At 35.0% G+C, this 22,617-nt stretch overlaps 4 protein-coding genes across 4 annotated transcripts; 2 read left to right on the top strand and 2 right to left on the bottom strand.

The window, feature by feature from the left end:
• Positions 1 to 4,819: 4,819 nt before the first annotated feature.
• On the bottom strand, positions 4,820 to 9,028 carry LOC107917799 (polyadenylate-binding protein RBP45C). The gene is made up of 7 exons (XM_016847117.2): positions 8,595 to 9,028; positions 7,891 to 8,365; positions 5,902 to 5,957; positions 5,694 to 5,824; positions 5,515 to 5,611; positions 5,265 to 5,426; positions 4,820 to 5,090 (listed from the first exon to the last, which is right to left on the bottom strand). Exons 1-7 carry the CDS (start codon positions 8,910 to 8,912, stop codon positions 5,088 to 5,090), a joined length of 1,242 nt encoding a protein of 413 aa, XP_016702606.1. The 5' UTR covers positions 8,913 to 9,028; the 3' UTR covers positions 4,820 to 5,087.
• Positions 9,029 to 9,956: 928 nt separating this feature from the next.
• Positions 9,957 to 11,971, top strand: LOC107918224 (protein FATTY ACID EXPORT 5). The gene is made up of 3 exons (XM_016847762.2): positions 9,957 to 10,404; positions 11,052 to 11,139; positions 11,659 to 11,971. Exons 1-3 carry the CDS (start codon positions 10,287 to 10,289, stop codon positions 11,729 to 11,731), a joined length of 279 nt encoding a protein of 92 aa, XP_016703251.1. The 5' UTR covers positions 9,957 to 10,286; the 3' UTR covers positions 11,732 to 11,971.
• A 244-nt stretch (positions 11,972 to 12,215) lies between these two features.
• LOC107918223 (cytochrome P450 716B1) lies at positions 12,216 to 14,499 on the top strand. The gene is made up of 4 exons (XM_016847761.2): positions 12,216 to 12,915; positions 12,996 to 13,434; positions 13,548 to 13,735; positions 13,848 to 14,499. Exons 1-4 carry the CDS (start codon positions 12,424 to 12,426, stop codon positions 14,151 to 14,153), a joined length of 1,425 nt encoding a protein of 474 aa, XP_016703250.2. The 5' UTR covers positions 12,216 to 12,423; the 3' UTR covers positions 14,154 to 14,499.
• A 3,806-nt stretch (positions 14,500 to 18,305) lies between these two features.
• Positions 18,306 to 22,278, bottom strand: LOC107918066 (uncharacterized). Its single transcript, XM_016847570.2, has 7 exons — positions 21,708 to 22,278; positions 21,079 to 21,219; positions 20,622 to 20,987; positions 20,161 to 20,406; positions 19,504 to 19,596; positions 19,036 to 19,236; positions 18,306 to 18,930 (listed from the first exon to the last, which is right to left on the bottom strand). The coding sequence occupies exons 1-7, from the start codon at positions 22,041 to 22,043 to the stop codon at positions 18,715 to 18,717; spliced, it is 1,599 nt and encodes a 532-aa protein (XP_016703059.1). The 5' UTR covers positions 22,044 to 22,278; the 3' UTR covers positions 18,306 to 18,714.
• Between the last annotated feature and the right edge of the window lie 339 nt (positions 22,279 to 22,617).

Raw genomic sequence — 22,617 nt, 5'->3', positions numbered from 1 at the left:
AGTAACGGTAACCTATAGCTTTCTTTAGCAAAGCTTTGGGAGTAAAGTACCATGCCTTATGTAACACCCCTAACCCGAATCCGTCGTTAGAATAGGGTTACGAAGCTTTACCGAAATTATTTCATTTTTCATCATTATTTTATCATCATTTCAAAATTAACCTTAATATTTTCTTCAATTTCTAATGATGAATAATCATCCTTATCTACTAACTCCTCTAAATGGTTTATTTTCCATATAATAACCTCAAATTTTAAATTCTACAGCTATTTGATGCCTTTAGCTATTAGAATTCAACTTTTGCACTTTATGCAATTTAGTCCTTTTTATCAAGCTAGGCATGCAAACGGTAAAATTTCTTAACAAGAATTTCATATGATATTTATATCATACTGTAGACCATAAAATAATATTAAAATAAATTTTCTTCTAACTTCGGATTTGTGGTCCCAAAACCACTGTTCCAATTTAAGTGAAAATGGGCTATTACACCTTATTCATTTATGATAAGGAGATGTTGGCGGTGCTTCTAATGATAAAAAAATGGCATGCTTACCTTGTGGGAAGAAGGTTCGATATTCGAACGGACCATCAGAGTTTGAAATTTTTGATTGAACAGTAGACCATTACACCATTTTAGAAAAAATGGTTGCCCAAGATGCTTGGTTACGACTTTGTGGTCAGCTATAAGAAAGGGGCTCACAATACTATGGCTGATGCCTTGTCTCGAAGGCCACAAACAAAGGAAGGTTAGCTAATGCAATATACGATTAACACCCCTTGGTCGGATTTGTGGGTTCAAATTGTTGACTCTTGGAAAATTGATCCCATATTGAGGCAGATGTGTGAGAAAGTGCAACAGCAACCACAGTCCATCCCAAGTATGGGTGGGATGGTAGAATCTTGAGGAGAAAAGGAGAGGTGATGGTAGGCAACTTTGGTACTTTGAAGAAAGACTTGTTCAATCATTTTTATGAAAGGGGCACTTGGGGGTCATTCTAGTATCTATGCTACGATGTGTCACATTGGAGGGCTGTTTTATTGGAAGGGTCTTTCTAATGACATTCGGCAATGGGTCAGGGAATGTGTTATGTGTCAGCGATGTAAGGGAGACAATGTTGCACATCTGGGATTATTGCAACCATTACCCATACCTGACCGCGCGTGATCCGCAATTCGGTCACTTCATTTCCCTATCTTGTAACACCCCCTAACCCCAAGCTGTTACCGGAATAGGGCTACGAGGTATTACCAGACTTATACACTAACATTTATACAAAATCGAGTCATAAACTTTACATTCCAGATCAATATTCATCAAACTTCATCATAAAGTCCCTAATATGAGCCTATGGGGCCCAATATATGTTTTAGAAGTGATTCGGGACTAAACTGGCAACTTTAGAAATTTTTCCTTGAAGATAGGGGCACACGCCCGTGTGGCCTGGGACATGCCCGTGTGGCTTGGGACATGGCCATGGGGCCAGACCATGGGCAGATTCTGACTTATTCACACGGCCTGGGCACACTCCCATGTGACTTGGCCGTGTGAAAACATGATTTTTGACCATTTTTAAGCTATTTTCACATGCTAAACACATCTATTTCATGCCCAAACATTTACTAATAGTTTTTAAATAAAATATCATTCATTATGCCATTCAAACTTAGCAAATATTCATTCTTTCACATCAATACCTCAGTTCATATCGAAATTATACTAAGTTATCATACTAGTCAAACTCATGTAAGTTTAACTTCCAAAATATACATATTTCATACCATGTTTCAACATCTTTCTTACTAATTCTTTTCAATTACAAAATAAAATCATATTCAGCCTAGATACATGCCATTATACCCAAAAGAAAATAACTTCACCACTTTGAGTTCGGGATTGGCTTGGATGCTGAGTCCTTAGTTTCCTTTCGTACCTAGTCCTGCGCACAGAATCATACCGTACGCTGAGTATACACTCAGTGGTATTTCTATAAACTAATACTCAAACAAATAATAAGCTATGTATATACATTGTAACTTAAACTTTTTTACTTTCATAATTCTTAATAGTTTCATCTCTTACATTCAATTTATATCTTTTACATATCATTTACTGTCTTTCAACATCGTATTTCAGTCTCAGTCACATAAACAATAACAGTCAGTCTTCAGGACTTATATTTACCCCTATTAACATGACTCGGACCTGAACGGATACACAGATCCAACCCACACTCCGGGTATAATGTACAGTGTTTCTTCGGCCGAAACCGAAATACACCGTAGGGTAACAGTAACAGTAATAGTCACAGTTAGGTACAGAGTACCTCTTCGGAACAAATCTGGAATAGTCACAGTAGTCGACACATATAGTGTCTCATCGACACACAGTCGGAATATCCCTGAACACTTCAATCCTATGGCATGCCAATTATATCCGACTAGCCCGACACTGTTAATAGGGTATTCAAATCATATCATTATAATACAGAAACAATAATAGTTTCCATCATATCATTCATTATACATTCTAACTATTAAAAATATCATTTACATTGTATTAAAACATTAAGCATAGTTTATAGAAATACAAACCAAAATTCTCGAGTTTACTCGATATCCTCGTTCACTTTCTCCTTTCCCTTTTTCGATGACGTTTCCGGTGCTACGTTAGCTACATAAAATTTAACATTTAAAATTATCAATATATATATTATTTAATAACACACTCTTATATTTTCATGTATCTTTTACTTAAATTCCAATTTAGTCCTTCCACCATAACTATTCTTTTTCTTCAAAATAAATCCTGTATTTTCATTCAATTATCATTTTAAACTATTCCAACTCTTAAATTTACAGCATAAAACTTTAATTATAACATCTTCTCAATTCAATCCCTATTATTGCAAGACCTATATTTTCTTTCACAATTTAATCCTTCTCCCACTTCTAACTTGAATTTCCATCAAATTAATATTTAATTCTTCCATTTATTCAACTTAATCAACATCTAAAAATTCAATAACTTTCTAAATTTCAACATAACTGAAGGAGTATTCTTTCCTAGGATTTCATAGACATCAAAATTATAAGAAAATGGATCAAATTAACTTACCAATCAAGCTTAGAACTCCAAAACCTTAAATTTTCCTTTTCTTTTTCTTTCCCTTTTTCTTTCTTTCTTCCCCTACTCTGTTTCGTTTTCATTCTTTCTTTTATTTTATTTGTTTTATTTAATTACTTTATTATATTATATTATAATAATAAACTTTAATCATTATTATTATTTTCTTATAAAATAAGTCAATACATATTTATACATACATTTGTACCAATTAAAATAATACAAATGTATTCATACATACCACACACTTGTCTCCTAAGGCTTATTTGCTAATTTAGTCCCTTGACTTTTCTATAGTTTATAATTAAAATTTTACACTATTCAATCTAGTCCTTTCACTAAATTAGTCTTGATTAAGCTAAATTTTCTTAATTAAAATCTAATTAACCTCTCACTTAACTTCGTAAATATTTCTAATAAATATTTACGAATCTAATTTTCAGAATCGAAGACCCAAAAACTCACTTTTCCGATGACCTAAAAATTTGGGTCATTACATATCTCATCCATTCATGACTTTGATAGTGGCTCAAGCCTATTTATCCCAAATCTACAACCTTCATGGTGCGTAAGAGTCCATAATTTTTTATAGAGATAAAATATTCATCAGCAAGTTTTGGCAAGAACTTTTCAGTAAGTTGGGTACACGACTTCATCTTTTAATGGCCTACCATCCGAAAACTGATGGCCAATCAGAGGTGCTCAACCACTACCTGGAGAGCTACTTGAGGTGCATGACCAGCGAACGACCTAGTGACTAGTCACTCTGGCTTCCATTAGCGAAGTGGTGGTACAATATTTCTCACCACTCGGCTATCGACACAACCCCATATGAGGCCTTGTACAGACAAGTTCCCTCGAACCATCTACCTTATGTAGCCGGATATTCTCGTATAGACCTACTAAAGCCAGTCCGTGTTTTGAACTGAAGGATGTTTAAGAAGGGCTCACAAGTTGTGACTCAAGTGCTGGTCCAATGGACAAATACATGTTCGAGGGATTCTACCTGGGAGGACCTACTAGATATGTGACAGCATCTTCCAACCTTAGATCCTTGAGGACAAGGATCTTATTTGGGCAGGGGTAGTTGATATGGAACGATTTATGCAGCAACTATTTTGGATTTTAAGTCTTGTTATTTTTGTTTATTTTATTTCTGTTATTTGTTGTGCTTAAACAATGCATTTCACCAAATGTTTTAATGAAACACTACGTAGAGGAGCTGACCTAAGAGTCCGGTAAATACGGACTGTTCAACTGCTTTGGTTTTCTCTCCCTTCTTATACGCAGTATGCTTTGGCTGCTACCGTTATGAAATTGCACAGGAATTGGTTTCCCCTCTCTCAATTCTTTTTTTTTCTTCTCTAATCTCCTTCCTCTTCTGTTTCTATATCTACCGTATCATATTCAATACTTGAGAAAGCAACTAGGCTTTCAAGTACTTCAACGAGGCACCATTGCTATGGAAAGACAAAAGGAGGTGATGACTGAAACAAAAGTAGCATTTTAAGGTGGTTTTGGGTTAAACCAAACCAACACCAGCATTTGCTCCTCTTCTTGATATCTGATAGCTTTCAGCAATCAATGTTAGAACACTTTCTAACTCAAGGTTTATCTTCTTAGAACGATAGCCATTGAAAATTGTGAAGGATATTGCCAAATAAGAAACACAATAATAAGTTAAGAACCATAGAAAAGCATCAATCTAAAACAACTATTATAGCATATAAGAGTGTAAATTACAATAGAGTGAAGGTTGAGAGAGATGGGCAAGATAAGAAGCCAAGAAGGCGAAACCATAAGAAAACATGAAACATGAACCTCTCCAAAAACCGAAACCCACAAATGGTACAGCAATCAATGAAAATCCACAACCTTAAAACATGTCGGAGCAAACCAACACCTGAAGTGCTCTGGATCAGAGAGAATGAGTCTTAAGCGACAGTAAAGCAACCGCAACTTACTGCAAAACACAAAAGAAAAAAGGAAAACATTACGCACAAATGTATATATAATTCAAAGAAAAATGAAATTCAGCATGCTTGCATCTTCTTTCTCCAAGAGTGATGAATAGAGCCTACAAAGAATCATTCATTGATTTTTGGGATACAAGAATCATTCATAAAATTACTTTTACCTGTTGTTGTTGATAGGCCCCTGGCTGCTGGTAATTTCCATATCCAGGATAGCCCCCATAGTACATGTTAGGATCTTGGGGAGGAGGTGCATATCCATATGCTTCATATCCTTGAGCATATCCATAATATCCAGTATTCCATTGGGCCTGTTCAGGTTGAACCTGACACTCCAATAGATTCCCTCTTAGTTTACAGGAATATAGGTAGCAAGGCTTTAATTACAGAAAACTATGGCTTTAAAAACAAAACCTGTTTGCTTGAAGGACTACGTCCCCATGAAAGCCTAACATTTCTTCCTCCTAAAACAGTACCATTCAAAACAGATAAAGATTGTTCCGCACTGGCCCTGAATGCATCGTATTGCAGAATGCATTAATATCATGGAATAATATTTTGCGTGCCAAAAAACACAGGTGTTTAAGAGTTACCTGTTAGCATATTGAACAAAACCACAATGCTTGTTAGCCGGAATTTTTACATGAACTACCTCACCAAGCTGGCTAAATATTTGTTTTAGTTGGTCTTCAGAAACACTAGGATCCAAACCACCAACAAAAATCTGCAATTAAGCTTGTAAGAATTCAGTTGGCTGTACCATGAAATTGGGTATAACAGTATAAAAGAAAAGCTACCCACTGTGGTATTATTCGGATCGTTCTCTCCAGAATTTCCTTGAGTATTCGGGTAAGCAGCTGCAAATTACAAATACATGTAAACTAATGTTGAATAGAAGCTAATAAGATATTAAAAACAACAAGAAAAGCCCCACTTGCGCCATCCCCGGATATTAAGTTTGTTACAAAAACTTGAAACTAATTCAGTATTACATCTGCCAAAAGTAAATATTTCCATGTTAACCATGGAAACTACAAATATGTTTACAAAGATCGTGTAATAGATTTCCAGGTATAGCATTATTGTTCCTCTAAACTCAAATTGAAACATTGTAACATTAAGATCATATACACAGACACCTACAAAAGCTAACATATATAATATAACATTTCAAAATAAGCAGGTAGAAATAATTCTGTCTATGGCATGAAAAGAACAAAACCATAGAACTGCCTGCTATAAATCACTCAACGGTTACAACTACAATCACAAAACAGCTTTTGGGTTACATCAAGGCTTACCGCTACCAGGCAAAGCCAAAAGTATCAAATCAAATAAACTTCAATAGTAGCCACAAAAGAAATCATTAATTACATTAAACTCAAGGAATCAGTAAAGGCTCTCTTATTTTATTGATCCCTTATAATAGGGCGAAAAGGGGAAAAGGAAAATTGAAACAAAAGCCAATCTTTTCTCCTCACTTGACATGGTGTGTGTTTGTGTGCTAGTATTATAGTTGTCTGCAAATTTGTTGTAAGGGGGAAGGGAGGAGTTGCCGTTTCTTAAACTGTATGATTTATAAGTTTAACTTCAAAGGTTCCCCACAAGTAGAAAGAACCTATCTGCTAAATTAACTTCGAGTAACACTTTAAATTTCTCAGAATGCACATAAGACAAAGCACATATTTAGAAAACTAAGGAAATCTTAAATTTGAAGTGCCTTACAACCTCAAATGACAAGAATAAAAGAAATTTTCTTCAAAATGCAAGATAAATATGGACAGATCCATCTGCAGCTAGGTATCCATTACTCCATCTTAGGCAATAAAGAAGGGCAAGTGACTCACTTCCATCTTGATTTAACTTAAATGTATCAACTGACAATGCCTTTAACTACAAATTCTAGGTTTCTTGCCAACCTCAGTTTGTCCTCATGTGCAGCAGAGAAAAGAATGAGGACAAAGCAGATACCATATTTTAAAAAGAAGCGAAGATTTTAAAAGCAATAGAACAAAACTAGCCCCAAGGTTCATTAACAGAACAGTGTATGACAACACGCACAACAACCTCACCAAAGCTGCTTCACCTACTTTTGAGTATTAAAACTTGAACATAAAGGATGGGAAAAGGAGTGCATACATGTATGCAAGCATCAAAAGGAATTAATCCACAATGAATAAAACAAAGTTTCTGGACTTGTAAAAAATATATAAAGATTTAAAGGAAACATGTTGGAAAAATGGAACAAATGTACTTGACTGGAATACTTAATAAGGAACTGGAAAAGAAATTTGCGAGACGTAGCGCAAATATTGCCACGAGAAAAGAAAGCTTTTGACATAAACAAAGTAACTGACCTAAAATGAGGCCACGGATTAAAGTGGAATCATTTCAGCTGATATAAGTTCCAGGCCCCCCAAAATGAGAGCCTCTTGATGTCCTGCTTTAAGAAAACATGAGTTTTATATAAGTTTTTGCATGTTTTAATTTTTAATATAATTAAAAGCGTCCAAGTTTACATAGGCAAACTGGAAGGAAACGACTTTGTATAAATTCCGCCATATCTTCAAGTGCATAACTGAAAGAACTTGAATTTTAAGAAGACTGTAACAGATCCACCTCAGAAAATTAAAACCAATAAATAAAAACACAATAACCAACTAGCAGTCAACTTGTCAAGTCAAAGCACTCAGGCATAAATCATTGCAAATAAAAACTATACGCAACCAAGCAAACTTCATAAGGCAAATCAAGATAAAGTATAACTTGAAATAAACCACAAGAGTCTACCTTTCTGATACTGCTGATCAGTGACAGGCTTCTTATTAGCAGCGGGTCCAATCCGCATTGCCCTAGTTGAACAATAAATCCCATTCATTTCAGTCATTGCACGAATTTGTTCAGTTTCATCACCAAACTTCACAAAGCCGTAACCTTTAGACCGGCCTGTAGTCCTATCAGTAACCACTTTGGCACTCTTAACAGACGGGTAAACAGCTTTAAAAGTCTCTTGTAACATGTAATCAGAAACATCTGCAGCTAAATCCCCAACAAAGATTGTGTAATCGGGACCCTCTTCTTGCCTCTTTTCTCCATATCCAAGAGCCGCCCAATTCAACCTAAAATTCTGCTCAGAATTTGGCATTGGTACCCCATTATACAACTGCAAAACCCTCTCGGCTGCGGCACGTGATACAAACTCGATAAACCCATATCCCTCTGGCAGTGCCGTTTGCTTATTTCTAATCACCTTAGCTGAAACCACCTAAAATAACCCAAAAGATTAAGCTTTGTTCAATTAGATATTTAGGAAAGGAACAATCGTTTTAATTATTAAAAGGACATTCATTTCAATAGGAAAGGAACAATCGTTTTAATTATTAAAAATAAAATATCAACTCTGCAAGTAATATCTCCATTTAATTAAATATGGTTCTCGACTTTGTTTCTTTTTTTATTAAAAAAAAAAGCTAATTTTGTCCTAATCAAGTTACCTCTCCAGTTTGAGCGAAGATACTCATGAGGTAATTCTCATCAATCCACGGTTGAAGATCACCGATCCAAAGAGACCGAATTTCGCCAGATCCGACGGTCGCGGAACCAGCGGAGTACTGCTGCATCTGAGAGGGCGGAGGGACGGGTTGCGGATTCCAACCTGCAGGTGGAGGAACTGGCTGACCCGCCTGCTGCTGTTGAGACATCATCATCCACGGCTGCGACTGCTGTTGTTTCTGGTACTGCTGGGTTTGAGACGGATCGGCTGCCATGGACGGCGGCGGAGCTACACCTCCTGCTGGTGGTTGTTGCATCATATTCGATAGACGAGGAGAAGAGATGTGGAAGATCTCAAAGAGGAAAAACCCTAAGGGGGGAATTTATTTTTATATTCAATTTTACTCGGGAGTCGAAATTTGTTGGGCTTTGAAAAAGAGGGGATTTTGCGTTTTCTATGGGTTGGATATAGATGACGACTACAAAAGTGACACGTGGATAGTTGGAGTTGACGGGTTTCAGGTTTTGTTAGAGAAATGGCTGTTGGGCCTGATTTGTGTTTGGGCTAATTCTCTTAAAATAAAAATTCACCTTGAACTATAACGATAAAATGTATAGTTTGGGCTGAATTTTTGAAATATATAATGTGAATTTAGCTTTTTAATGTTTTATATTTTTTTTTGTTAATTTGATTTTTATTCGTTTTTAATTAAATTTAGTTATTAATCTTTGAAAAATATTCAAATCATTTTTATTTAATAAAAATGTGAGACTAAAATATTAATTTTTACTATATTGGCATGATAATTCATATAGACAGTTCATGTGTATTGTATGCTGACATGGCTAGGGAGTAAGGACGAATTTTGAAAATCTTTTAGGCAAGGTGAAAATTAAATATGATTTTTTTAGAAGTCAAAATATAGTTTTATTATTTATTAATTTATAATTTTATCATTTTTAAGGGGTTAAATTTTTTTTAGGGAGTCAAAGTATAGTTTCACCATGCATTAATTTATAATTTTAGGACTGAAGTAGCAATTTTTCATTTTGGGGGGTCAAAATGCAGTTTTGCCATATATTAATTTATAGTTTCACTATCTATGAAGGGACTAAAATATCAATATTTTTATTTTTGGGACTAAGGTCTCTACCCCTTAAATATGTCACGATATTATTTGTCTAATATGTCAGGTCAACAAATAATTTAAAATTTATTAAAATATTTAAAAATAAATATTTCAAACTTAAAAATTTCATTAAAAATCAAAAAAGAACTAAATTTTTCAAATTCGATTCAATTTAGTAAAATTTAGTTTAAAAAGTAAGAACTAAATTGATAAAATATGTAAATGTTAAGTCCTTGGGCAAAAATTGAAGGGTTCTTACAAAATAAAATTAGTTAAAACATTGGAGCCTTTGACCAACTGAAAATTCCACACGCCAGAAAAATGTCTCCATTGTTGAGCCAACAAAACTTCACAAAAGCCATTTCTGATTTCCCATTTCTTCCCCTTTGATCTGTTCAACTCAATTTTACCCTTAGAATTTCTCAAGAAACAAATACCCATTTGAAGGAAGAGGGAAAAAAACCCAAAGAAAAAATTTCCCAAAATGCATGATTTTGCTTCACAATCCCTTATGGATTGATTCTTGTGGCTGGAGGAGTTATTGGGTATTTGAAGAAAGGTAGCATGGCATCACTTGGTGGGGGTGTAGGCACTGGATTGATTCTCATTCTTGCTGCAAATTTGAGCCTTAAAGCTTTTGAGAAGAGAAAGAACTCATATTTTGCTTTGGTACTTGAGACTGGTAATGTTTTCAAAATCTCAGCTTTCTTTCACAGTTCTGTCTTCTCCTTTAGTTTTTATAAATTTTTTAAGTGAAATTCGATCTGGGATTTTTATAAATTGTTTGTTCAAAATTTGGAGATTGAAAAGTTGACTTTTTTGGATTATGGATCATAGATTTAATGCTGCCATGGAACTTTGTATTGATAAACTTGATCTGGTTGTTTCTCTTTTTCTTCTTTTGGATTTCTGGAGTTGCATTGTGGAATTTAAGAATCAGTTTGGACATTGTAGATCCAGTGCGGTGCTATTAGCTATTTCTCTTGCAAAAACTGTGAGAAAATAATCTTTGTTTTACCTTTTAAAATGCGTTCTTTCAAAGATCATATCTTTGATTGTCTTCAAAGCTCTCTAATGCAGTATTGTTAAGAAGCTTTCATTATATCAAATTCAATATAATTGTCAGATTTTGTAATATAGTATTTCAGGGTGTCTTAATATACCATTTGGTAAATAAATTTATCATCATCAAAGATAAAGCTGATTTTCACTATGGGTTTTATTCTTGGAAGGAGGCTTTTTTATTTGTCTATGTTTGCTTGTTTTCATCCCTTTCAATGACAAACAAAATGTTTGTTCTTTTTACTGATTTATACACCTTTAAACCAGTTATTGCTGCTGTGCTAACATGGGTCATGGGACAACGTTACTACCAAACATCTAAGATTATGCCAGCCGGAATTGTTGCCGGGATCAGGTATGTTGATCTGCTATTCCAATGCTTTAAATGCATATCATATTATATCATGAGTCTTGATAATTCTACTGGTTAATATTGATCCTTATATCAGTTAAAAGCTAACAGAGCTCATATACATATAAATGCATCACAAATTTACAAGTTCCCAGTTGTGTGCCTTACAACAGAGCTCCTTTCAATGCTGCCAACTATGAAACCTCCATGTCTGGTCATTATATACCAATTGCATAGTGAATGCATGCTGTATTTCGTTACCTTTCATGCAAGTCTCTGGATTTATTTTTTATTCTTTCGTGATGTTTAAGTTCATTTATCTATCGACATTCGCAACCACAAACTGCTTCTCGGATCATTGGCCCATGTTATTTACATTTCTGATACAAAAGTTTTAGGACCTAAACCTAAATCCTCTGTATAGAACCCTAAACTTGGAGAGAAGGGTTTAATTTAGGTTGCTATGTTAATTTGACATTCATCAAAATTTGGGAGCTACTAACTCGTGTCATTTCATCGCAGTTTTCTTATGACTGGGTTTTACTTGTACAAATTAGCTACCGGTGGCAACCATATTCCAGCCAAGGCCGAATGACGATGTTGAGCACGTTGACTTTTACCAATTTTAACAGATCTGACAAGATCATTGAAGCTCAGATGGTTATAGTAGAAAATTTTTAATTGTATCACGTATGCTGTACTCTACTCTTATGTGTGTATGAAAGGGAAAAAGACAAAAAGTTGTGTTATTTGTGAAAGAAACCCTGGTTTGTGATCAAAATTGTGTTTGTGTCTATGCAATTTTCTCATAGTGAAGATTAAATTTCTTTTTGTTCTTGGAATGACTTAAATTCCCTGATGAGTTGTGGTTTATAAAGATGCAAATCCAAACGTGTATGAATTTGCAGAAATTCAAAGGTTCACCTTGGAACAGGAACTGCTTGGCTTGACATAGATTTTGCAGTTTTGTTTTTGTTTTTAACTTTGGTGCAATCCATCATCAGGATTTAAAAATAAGATGCTAATGTCACTTTGAAAAAGCAATGGAACCTGATTGGAGGATCAAACAAAGCGTTAAAAGCTAAGAATCTTGTTTATTAGAAAATAGAATCAATCTTGTTTAAAAAATGGATGGCTTGTCTTTTACCAAATAATGGAATATTAAGGTCACTACAGTGAAGAGATTCCATTACAAAAACCAACAAAAGAAGATCAACAATAGCCTCTCCGTGGATATCTTCTATTTAATCCCCTTTGCCATCAGCTCAGTTTCTCTATTACACTACCATGAACACCATCATCACAGTTCTCCTGTTTCTGATCCCAGTTTTCCTTCTCCTAACCAGGAGAAAAAGATCACCGCAAAGGGTTCCTCCAGGTTCACTTGGACTACCGCTCATAGGTCAAAGCCTTGGCCTTCTCAGGGCCATGCGAAGCAACACGGCAGAAGAATGGCTTCAGAAGAGGATAAGGAAATATGGTCCAATATCGAAGATGAGATTATTTGGGAAACCAGCAGTTTTCATCTATGGTCAGGCTGCAAACAAGTTTGTATTCGCCAGTGACAGCAGCAACATTGTTAACCAGCAAGTCAAGTCAGTTAGTTCGATTCTGGGAGATCGATGTATCTTGGAATTGACCGGAGAAGATCATAAGCGAGTTAGAGATGCTCTTGTTTCATTCTTGAAACCTGAATCATTGAAACAGTATGTTGGGAAGATGGATGAAGAAGTCAGGAACCACCTTAAGATGCATTGGCATGGCAAGCAACAAGTCACGGTATTTTATAAAACATTGAAAACTGTAGTGTCTAACCTGGGAAAATTAGATATGATGTGTTCTTTTTCCTATTCTGACAGGTTTTACCATTGATGAAGACCCTTACATTCAACATAATCTGTTCTCTTCTATTCGGAGTCGAAAGAGGAACAAGAAGAGATAAACTTGCCAATGATTTTCGATATATGATAGAAGGAATGTGGTCGGTACCGGTTAATCTGCCTTTCACACGCTACAACCGGAGCTTGCAGGCGAGTGCAAGAGCCCAGAAGTTGTTGAAAGTTCTCATTGGTGAGAAGAGAGTAGATCTAGAGAAGGGTGCTTCACCTCGCCAAGACCTCATCACTTGTTTGCTTAGCATTCGCAACGAGAAGGATGAACAAGTCATATCCGAGAAAGAGATTATTCACAATGTTATGCTCATCATGGTTGCAGGATATGATACTTCGTCTGTTCTTCTCACGTTTTTGCTGCGCCTTTTCGCTAATGATCCTGCCATATATGCAGCTGTTCTTCAAGGTATTTATCAACATGATCTTAAGTGCCATAACTTTATGACCAAACTCGATCCAGTTGCAATGTTGCAGAAAAGGGAATGATGATATAGGGTGCATCTTGATTTGTGGTTGCAGAACAAGATGAAATAGCAAGGAGGAAGCCTAACGGGGAGCTTCTGACATGGGAAGACCTTGCCAAGATGAAATACACATGGAAAGTAGCCATGGAAACTCTAAGAATGTTCCCACCAATCTTTGGTGGTTTCCGGAAAGTTGTAAAAGATATTGAGTACGGTGGATATCTCATTCCAAAGGACTGGCTGGTATGTAGAACCATACTTTCCATTCTACGTCCTTTCAGCATTTCAGATTGATCCATTTCTCTGGTATATGGTATCTCACTGTCACTGATATAATTTACTCATTTGTATGAAGATTTTCTGGGTTACCGGCATAACACAAATGGATGATACTATATTTCCGGAACCGTCAAAGTTCAATCCATCGAGATTCGAGAATCCAGCTTCACTTCCACCTTACTGCTTCATTCCATTCGGTGGGGGACCTCGGATATGTCCAGGATACGAGTTTGCAAGGATTGAAACCCTTGTTTCAATTCATTGTCTGGTTACTCGGTTCACTTGGAAGTTACTATGTTTAGACAACTCTTTCAGCAGGGATCCAATGCCTGTCCCAACTAAAGGATTACCAGTTCAAATCAGTCCTAGAAAATTGCCCTAATATTTTACTCTCTTGGTAGCTTAACTTACAAGATTCCTGCTGCAGAGCAAATGAGCTTCATTTTATTCACATATTTAGGTAGGCCAGTAAAACACAGTAGGAATCTCGGAATCATATCATGAAAGTTTACATGACAACATTTAATAAAACTGTTCTATCATTATTAAATAAAGAACTAAATTTAAATAGAGTCCTAATTCTAATTGGTAAAATAATTCCCTTATTCTAATAAATTACTAGAACATAAACGGAAAATAGTTTCCTTATTCTAATAAACTAAAAGATAAAATAAAATATTCCCTAGAATATAAATAAAACTTATCTACCTAAATAAGATTTACCTACCTAAATAAATTTAAAATATATACATATTTCAACACCCTCCCTCAAGGTTGGTGCATATATATCAATTATGCCCAACTTGCTTACAAGACAATCAAAGTTCGTCTTAGAGAGTTATTTGGTGAGTATGTCAGCAATCTGTTATTTTGAAAGAACAAATGGCATGCACACTTGGCCTTCTTCAATCTTCTCCTTGATAAAGTGTCTATCAATCTCAATATGTTTAGTTCTGTCATGCTGGACTGGATTGTGAGCAATACTAATAGCAGCTTTACTAACACAGTATAACTTCATTGGAGAAGTTATTAGTTTCCCCAACTCTTGCATAATTCTTTTTAACCACATCATTTCACAAATTTCTTGAGCCATTGATCTAAACTCAACCTCTGTACTACTTCTTGCTACAACACTTTGTTTTTTGCTTCGCCAAGTCACAAGGTTTCCTCAACCAAATGTATAGTATCCTGATGTAGATCTTCTATCTGTTATTGAGCCTATCCAATCTGCATCCGTATAAGCTTCAATTCTTCTTTGTTCGGATTTCTTGAAGAATAAACCCTTTTCAGGTGAACTCTTCAAGTATCTTAGAATTCGAAACTCTGCTTCTTCATAGTCCTCCTTTGGGGAGTGCATAAATTGACTCACTAAGCTCACTGCAAAAGCTATGGCTGGCCTTGTATGTGATAAGTAAATTAACTTACCAACTAATCTTTGGTATTGCCCTCTATCAACTAATCGACCTTTTTTATTTTCGAATTTTACATTTTGATCAATTGATGTGTCAGCTGGACGACAACCACTCATCTCAGCTTCTTTTAAAAGATCAATTACATATTTTTTTTAGAGACCACAAGACCCTTCTTTGATCGAGCAACTTCCATTCCAAGAAAGTATTTCAAAGGACCCAAGTCTTTGATCTTAAACTCCAATGCTAGATGCTCCTTGAGACACCTTATTTCATCCACATCATCTCCTGTACGAATGATATCATCGACACAAACTATAATAACTGCTATTCTACCTTTTTGTGAGTGTTGATAGAACATTGTGTGATCAGCTTACCCTTATAAGTAACCTTATTTTTTAACAACTTGAGTGAACCGTTCAAACTAAGCTCAAGGAGACTGCTTTAGACCATACAAAGATTTCCTGAGTTTACATACTCGAGTTCCAAATTTTTCTTCAAAACCTGGAGAAGGATCCATGTAAACTTCTTCTTCAAGTTTCCCATTTAGAAAAGCATTCTTCACATCTAGCTACTGTAAGGACCAATCAAGATTAATAGCAACTGATAAAAGAACTCTAACAGAATTTAATTTGGCTACTAGAGCAAATGTTCAAGATAATCTATCCCGTATGTTTGAATGTACCCTTTAGCCACCAGTCGGGCTTTGTATCTATCTAAAAATCCATCTGATTTGAATTTGGTTGTACACACCCATTTACAGCCCACAATTTTTTTCCCTACAGGTAATTCCACTGTTTCCCATGTATCTGTTTTTTCAAGAGCGCGCATTTCCTCTAAAATAGCCTTCTTCCACTCAGGAACTTGTAAAGCATCTTTCATATTTTTGGGTATTTTCACAGTATCGAGACACGAAACGAAGGTTGAGAATGTCGAAGACAAGGCTTTATAGGATACAAAGTTAGACATGGGATATTTTACAACATTTTTAACACATTTTCTTTTAGCAATTGGAATATCTAAATTAGAAAATTCATTTGTTGGATTATGAGCTTTACCTAGACTTTTGAGAAGATCTTGCGGGTTGAATTCTTAGTGATGAATCGGGTGGATTCCACTTTCTTGATTTCAATTTCTTCTTGAGTAAACAATTAACTCCTTTGTTTGTTCTTTATTCTCATGATCAGACTCTACATCTTCATAGTCCTTTTCATTAACAACATTAACATCATTAATTTTTGTGTTAATCATAAATTCGCTTTCCCTATTATTAGAGCCCCTATGTTGTATATTCCTAGTGTTTTCTTGATCAATTATAGAATCTTCCTTAATATAATTCCCTCCCTGAAGATTAGAATCAAAGTAAAATTATGTTTCAACAAATGTGACATTCATGGTAACAATAATCTTCCTATCAATTGGATCGTAACATTTGTAATCCTTTTTATTAGAAGCATAGAAACAAAGAAGCATTTTTTTGCTTTAGGATCTAGTTTACCTTGGTTGTGAAAATAAACAAAAACACTACACCCAAAAACTTGAAGGGATAAATCTGTGATCAATTTAGAGTTAAAAAAGTTATCTTTAAAGAGACTGAAAGGAGTTTTATAGTTTAGAGTTTTATTAGGCATTCTATTAATAAGATATGTAGCTGATACCAAGGTTTCGCCCAAAAGATAATTTGATACCTGACTAGTGAACATCAAGGCTCTAGTTACTTCCAAAAGATGTTGGATTTTTCTTTCTGCAACCCCATTTTGTTGTGTGTATTTGTACAAGAGCTTTGGTGGACTATACCATGTTTGATTAAGAAAACACCTAATTGGTCACTAAAAAATTTCTCACCATTGTCACTCCAAATTACTTCTATTCTCACACCAAATTGTGTTTTTACCATAGCAGAAAAAGACTGAAACACATTTTTAACTTCAGACTTATCTTTTAATAAAAACACCCAACAAATACGAGTATGATCATCAATAAATGCGACAAACCAACGTTTTCCTGAAAAATTTGAGACTCTTGAACGTCCCCAAACATCACTATGAATTAACGAAAAAAGTTTGGAAGCTTTATATTTTTGAGGTGGGAAGAATAATCGATGATATTTAGCCAATTCACAAAATTCACAGTGATATGAAGAATGATTTATTTTTAAATAGGTCAGGTAACAAATATCCTAAATAATAAAAATTAGGATGTTCAAACCTATAATGCCAAATCATAACCTTATCAAAAATAAAACCAGAATTTAAACATAAAGTAGTTGTTGGTTGACTCAGATGGTCGTCATCAAGAAAGTAAATTCCACTATATTCTTTAGCATTGCCAATAATCCTCCCTGAGACTATATCTTGAAATTTACATATAGTGGAGTCAAATATAACATGACAATTCGAGGACTGGGATAATTCATTGACTGATATGAGATTACAAGCTAGATTTGGCACATGTAAAACATCATGTAAAACTAAGGAAGGCGAAATTTTAGCAGTACCTTTCCCGGCTATTGCCGAGAACGACCCATCTACTACTTTGATTTTTTTGTTTCCTACACAAGGTGTGTAAGTTGAAAAAAAAAATGACTTCTAGTCATGTAATCACTAGCTCCAAAATCAACGATCCACATGTTTGTTTTACAAGGCTTGGCACTGAAAAAAATGGAAAAATCAGTACCTGATTGGGCAAAGGAGGAAGAAGGATTATTGGATGAGTCAGGAAGATAAGAATTCATCCGAAATTGTGGCGATTGAAAAAGCTTGTGTAGATGCTCTAATTATTTCTTACTGAATGGAGAACCTTCTAGAAAACTTTGGCCATTATAATTTTCATTAGTTGTTTCAACGGTAAAACTTTCTTCCTCTGTTTGATTGTTGAATCTTTTATTTCCAATGAAAACTGTTTTAACTATAATGGTACTAGAGATAACCTAGCTCAGGTGCCATGAAAGTTTTAAAAAGAGTTTTTAATAAAACTGTTCTATCATTATTAACTAAAGAACTAAATTTAAATAGAGAAAAGAGTTCTAATCCTAATTGGGAAAATAATTCGCTTATTCTAATAAACATAAAATAAAATATTCCCTAGAATATGAATAAAACTTATCTACCTAAATAAGATTTATCTACCTAAATAAATTTAAAATATATACATATTTCAACATATCATTGGTCGGAATGACATTTCACTACTGAAAATGTTTCCCGACAATGTCCGAATCACTAGAATTTTCCCACAAATACTCGCATCAAATGTATGTCACTAATAAGCAGACACTACAGCTCCATGGATAAAACTAATATTTGACTAAAAGAATGGCTTTCATAGTTTTATCAGCATCAATGTTCCATTTTCTATGATATCTATAATAGTTTATACCTGAAATCTCCACTCCTTGTCTGATTACCATATTTGCAACTGATACTGCTACACAATTTCTTGTGGCATCTCGCATACAATTGACCCGAACAATTGATGAACTAACAGTGACTACAAGCATAATGACAAAATGACAAACAGCAAAAGCGAGGCTGTCTAGCAGTTTGGTGGCCTGGAGTACTTTGGAGGCTTAGACGGACACCGTTCATTCATATGGGGGTATGGGTCCATGGAATTAAATCCAGGTAGTTCCATTCGGTACTTCCCCAGAATCTGACAATAAGGAAGCTTTACATTGTCTGCATCATTGCACCACTTTGGCAGCCGGCTAGAATTATTCTCAAAAAACCTTAGAGTATACACATCTTTTATCTGTGTTTTCGGAATTAATTCAATCAACAAGAGTCAGCAACAGGATTGCAGTATGAATAAATGAAAGATGAACTTCGACAAAGACTTTACTCAAAATAAGCTCACCGTGAACTCAGTGACTTGAATCAAGTCAGCAATGGGATCAAAAAGTCCTGCCTCCTTGTACATTTCGAGGACAAACGCAATGCATGAGGTTGACTTCCCATCACTATATAACCAATCATCTTGTTCAGGAATGGTCAGCAGTTGATCAAACGAGGAACCGTGCTTTTCGATTTCCACCAGTATATCAGAAAGATCAAGACCCTGCAGTAGACACCATAATAAGAAAAAAAAAAAGATAACGTGTCACATTGATTTTTTTCCCCCCTTCTGAACAAGAACAAAAAATAGCTTATATATTCAATATTTTTGAAGACCTTTAGGTCTAATCAATTTTAGAAGCATCTAGGCTAAGCTATATGAATAATTATTAAGCAAGTCGCATGTTACGTTCAAGACATAAATCCCGAACAATTCAGATTGTAGTGAACAAACCACTATAAGTTGATCGATCAAGAAAGATATACCTACCTTAGTTCCAAGCCGCTTGTTTAAAGCCTCGTTCCACAAGTTAGCAGCATATTCAGGCTGCATTTTACTCCAAACTGTCATAGCAGAAGCCACCTGTATGATTGCAAGGGAAACATTCAGTTCCTATGAACTGCAACATTGACAAAGTGAGAGACAGCAAAGGAGAGAGTGAAAAGAGTTGTATGCATTAACAACATTGTTATTTGTTAATGCAATGACAAAGAAACAGATTAGGATTTTCTAATCATCCTATATTTGTGCGCTTATTTACCTCCCTTGGAGGTTTTGTTAATAGTACTAAAAATGATGTAACACACCATTTTTGTCAACATAAACTCATTTCCACACCTATACCAAAATATTCTACCATTGAAAATTACAATACATACAAACAATCAAGTTTTAATTCCATATGACTCGTAGCTTATTGTATGCTAGAAAGAAAAACAAACAAAAAGAGGAAGAACAAAACCTACAAAATATCTACTACAACATAGTAAAAAAAATGACCTACCAAATTATCAAAAGCTGCAGGAATAATTAGAAAAACAAATGTATGAGGAGAGAAATTGAGAAAGAAGTAGACGCAGAAACTTAGCTGCATACGCCATAATCATAACATAAGGTATTCACTATTCAATGTAAATATCTAAATACCAGGTGAGCATCCAATGGAGGAGGATAATTCCCATCTATGGTGTCTATCCAACTAAATAGCATGTTATGGTAGCCATATGGTTTGCCTGCCATGCTTAGTGCATACTCCCAAGCAGCAGTCTCATTGAACTTGGCTCGAACATCAGGATGCAGAGGAAGCAATGCGATTTGGGGATTAGAGTCGTCCTTGTTCAGCTCCAAATCCCACCATTCATCCCATGGAATAACTGCAATGATGTCTTCTCCCTACATCGCATGACAGATATAATAACTTAGCATCATTAATAAGTACCTGTAGAATAATCCAATAAATACTTGTACCTCATATGTTACTACACTCGGTCATAATACTGAATGGAAGAAAGAAAGTTTTTACTGCAATATCAAACTTATTACAAGCACAGCAAAGCCAAAGAGAATCTATTTACAAGGACATAAAGCATAGCTGGATAAAACATTACCTTCTCATTTTCATGTCCTGATTCACCAACCCATAACTTCCCTTCAAAATCCTTTAAGAAAACAGCACTATGACCAGCATAAGAACCAGTAACCCACTTCTCAAGAGTCTCAAAACCGCCCCAACGCCCACGAATTTTCGATATTACAAGGAAATCTCCCGAATGTATATCATCAACACTAATGTTGGTGTACCAGGGCTGAGGCCGTGATTCGAAAGAAGCCCCCATGTGTTTCTTGAGAAACCCGAGGTTGGCACTCTCACCCCATCCAGTGTTAGTAAATAATGGGAAGACTTCCCATAAAGCTTCAAGTGTTCCAAGCATCCCTGCTTGCATCAGGAAAATAGAAATCCCCTTGTTTTTCACCTAATTTAAATGTATCATCGAAAACCACATATGAGTTTGCAGGAAACTTAACACTTACTGTAACTCAAGCTAACAGAGAAAGACAACTTACATATTCATACTCAGCTCTGTCTTCCCACTTGTCAATCTCGAGGGTATGCTCCCGAGATAGAAAATAATAATCCCAAGTTACACGATATGGAGTTGCAAAGAGATAAAGATCCAGACACGTCCAACTATGGGCTTTGCTAACCTGGATAAGTACATAGATACCATTTTCACATCATTATATGATGAAGAACTCTAACCAATTCTACCATGTAAGACATTTTTGCATCATTATGAACCTAAGTTATGCAAATATTCCATGTTATAAAATCTATTAAGAACTGCCCCCTAACTTCACCAAAATACTATAGCTCAAAGTAGTTGCTTTTGCATATATGGCTGTAGAACCAGGAAAAATAAGAAACAAATGAAATCCACCCCCCTCCCCCACAAAAAAAAAATCGACAATTAAGTGCAGAACGAAGGGGGGGAAACCAGCTCAATAAAAATCCTTTGAAACTAAAGAATTCACACTTTAAGCACTTTTAGCTCAAATAAAGCAATACCTAGAAACAATAACACTCCGAAAACTTGAAAAAATTTCAGAATTTAAGCACTTCCAACTCAGACAAAGCAATACCCAGATTGCAAAACACTCAAAAATATCAAGAGAAGGAAGGCCAAAGTTATTACCTTGATATGGAGAGTTCCACCACCGAACTCACTGCCACTCTTGTTATGGAACTCCATCCAAGCGGTGTTCTCATAAAAGCACGCACCTTTCCAGCTCACGATGTGGTTTTGGGACGAAACAGAACCGACAAAGGCTGGTAAAAGGTCGATGGCACTGTTAAGTGAATTGAGGATTGGCCAAGAAACCTGTCTCGGCAATAAAGGTAGAACATCACGAGGATGAATTGGTGATTTCACTGCTTGGACATGTGAGAAGAAGAAGAAGAAGAAGAAGAAAAGTAAAGGGAAACACCTAACAAAGAAAGAAGAAGAAGAAGAAGCCATGATCGAGAACATGAAGAAGAAAAACACTTGTTTTAGTTTCTATTTCTCTTCTGACACAACTAAAAAGTAAAAAGAAAAACCAAACATAAGATTTTTATTTTAGTTTTAAAATGTTTATTACATAAACAACTTCATAAAATACTGAAAACTTTTACTGTTATGATTTTCGGATGGATTGTAATTATTTTGGTTTCTTGTATAAATACTGTAATTGATAAATTTCCTTTTCAAAATTGTGACTTGAAAAAGGACAATGAAAATGGCATTATGTTACTCTCTACAAATCAATTAGGAAAGATGATGAGATTTTGTTTGGTTTCCTTTATGCTTGGTTTTATTTTATTTTATTTATAAATCTAATGATTATAGTTAAACTGGAACATAATTTTTTATATGAATTTAAGATATTTTGTGAATGCATTCTTTTGAATGATGAAGAAACAATCATATATTTCATTTTCTTAATATACTTAAAATTAGGATTTGAATAAAAAAATTCACTAGTAATAATACAATAATTCCTCTAAAAAATAAATATTTTGTTTATCTGTTTCATCTATGATATTAATTAAGTGACACTAAATCA

This window comes from Gossypium hirsutum, chromosome A01, assembly GCF_007990345.1.
Source record: "Gossypium hirsutum isolate 1008001.06 chromosome A01, Gossypium_hirsutum_v2.1, whole genome shotgun sequence".
NCBI lineage: Eukaryota > Viridiplantae > Streptophyta > Magnoliopsida > Malvales > Malvaceae > Gossypium > Gossypium hirsutum.
This window is presented reverse-complemented; position numbering and strand designations above follow the sequence as displayed.

Excerpts from the sequence above, each read along its gene's own strand:
- LOC107918224 (XM_016847762.2), top strand. The coding sequence starts at position 10,287 with ATGGCATCACTTGGTGGGGGTGTAGGCACTGGATTGATTCTCATTCTT. Across the intron at positions 10,405-11,051 it reads TGCTTTGGTACTTGAGACTG|TTATTGCTGCTGTGCTAACA; the intron begins GTAATGTTTTCA and ends CCTTTAAACCAG. Across the intron at positions 11,140-11,658 it reads GGAATTGTTGCCGGGATCAG|TTTTCTTATGACTGGGTTTT; the intron begins GTATGTTGATCT and ends ATTTCATCGCAG.
- LOC107917799 (XM_016847117.2), bottom strand. The coding sequence starts at position 8,912 with ATGATGCAACAACCACCAGCAGGAGGTGTAGCTCCGCCGCCGTCCATG. Across the intron at positions 5,825-5,901 it reads ACGATCCGAATAATACCACA|ATTTTTGTTGGTGGTTTGGA; the intron begins GTGGGTAGCTTT and ends GCTTAATTGCAG. Across the intron at positions 5,612-5,693 it reads TTTGTTCAATATGCTAACAG|GGCCAGTGCGGAACAATCTT; the intron begins GTAACTCTTAAA and ends CGATGCATTCAG.
- LOC107918066 (XM_016847570.2), bottom strand. The coding sequence starts at position 22,043 with ATGTTCTCGATCATGGCTTCTTCTTCTTCTTCTTTCTTTGTTAGGTGT. Across the intron at positions 20,407-20,621 it reads CAGGACATGAAAATGAGAAG|GGAGAAGACATCATTGCAGT; the intron begins GTAATGTTTTAT and ends CATGCGATGTAG. Across the intron at positions 18,931-19,035 it reads TTCAAGTCACTGAGTTCACG|ATAAAAGATGTGTATACTCT; the intron begins GTGAGCTTATTT and ends CCGAAAACACAG.
- LOC107918223 (XM_016847761.2), top strand. The coding sequence starts at position 12,424 with ATGAACACCATCATCACAGTTCTCCTGTTTCTGATCCCAGTTTTCCTT. Across the intron at positions 13,435-13,547 it reads ATATGCAGCTGTTCTTCAAG|AACAAGATGAAATAGCAAGG; the intron begins GTATTTATCAAC and ends TTGTGGTTGCAG. Across the intron at positions 13,736-13,847 it reads TCATTCCAAAGGACTGGCTG|ATTTTCTGGGTTACCGGCAT; the intron begins GTATGTAGAACC and ends ATTTGTATGAAG.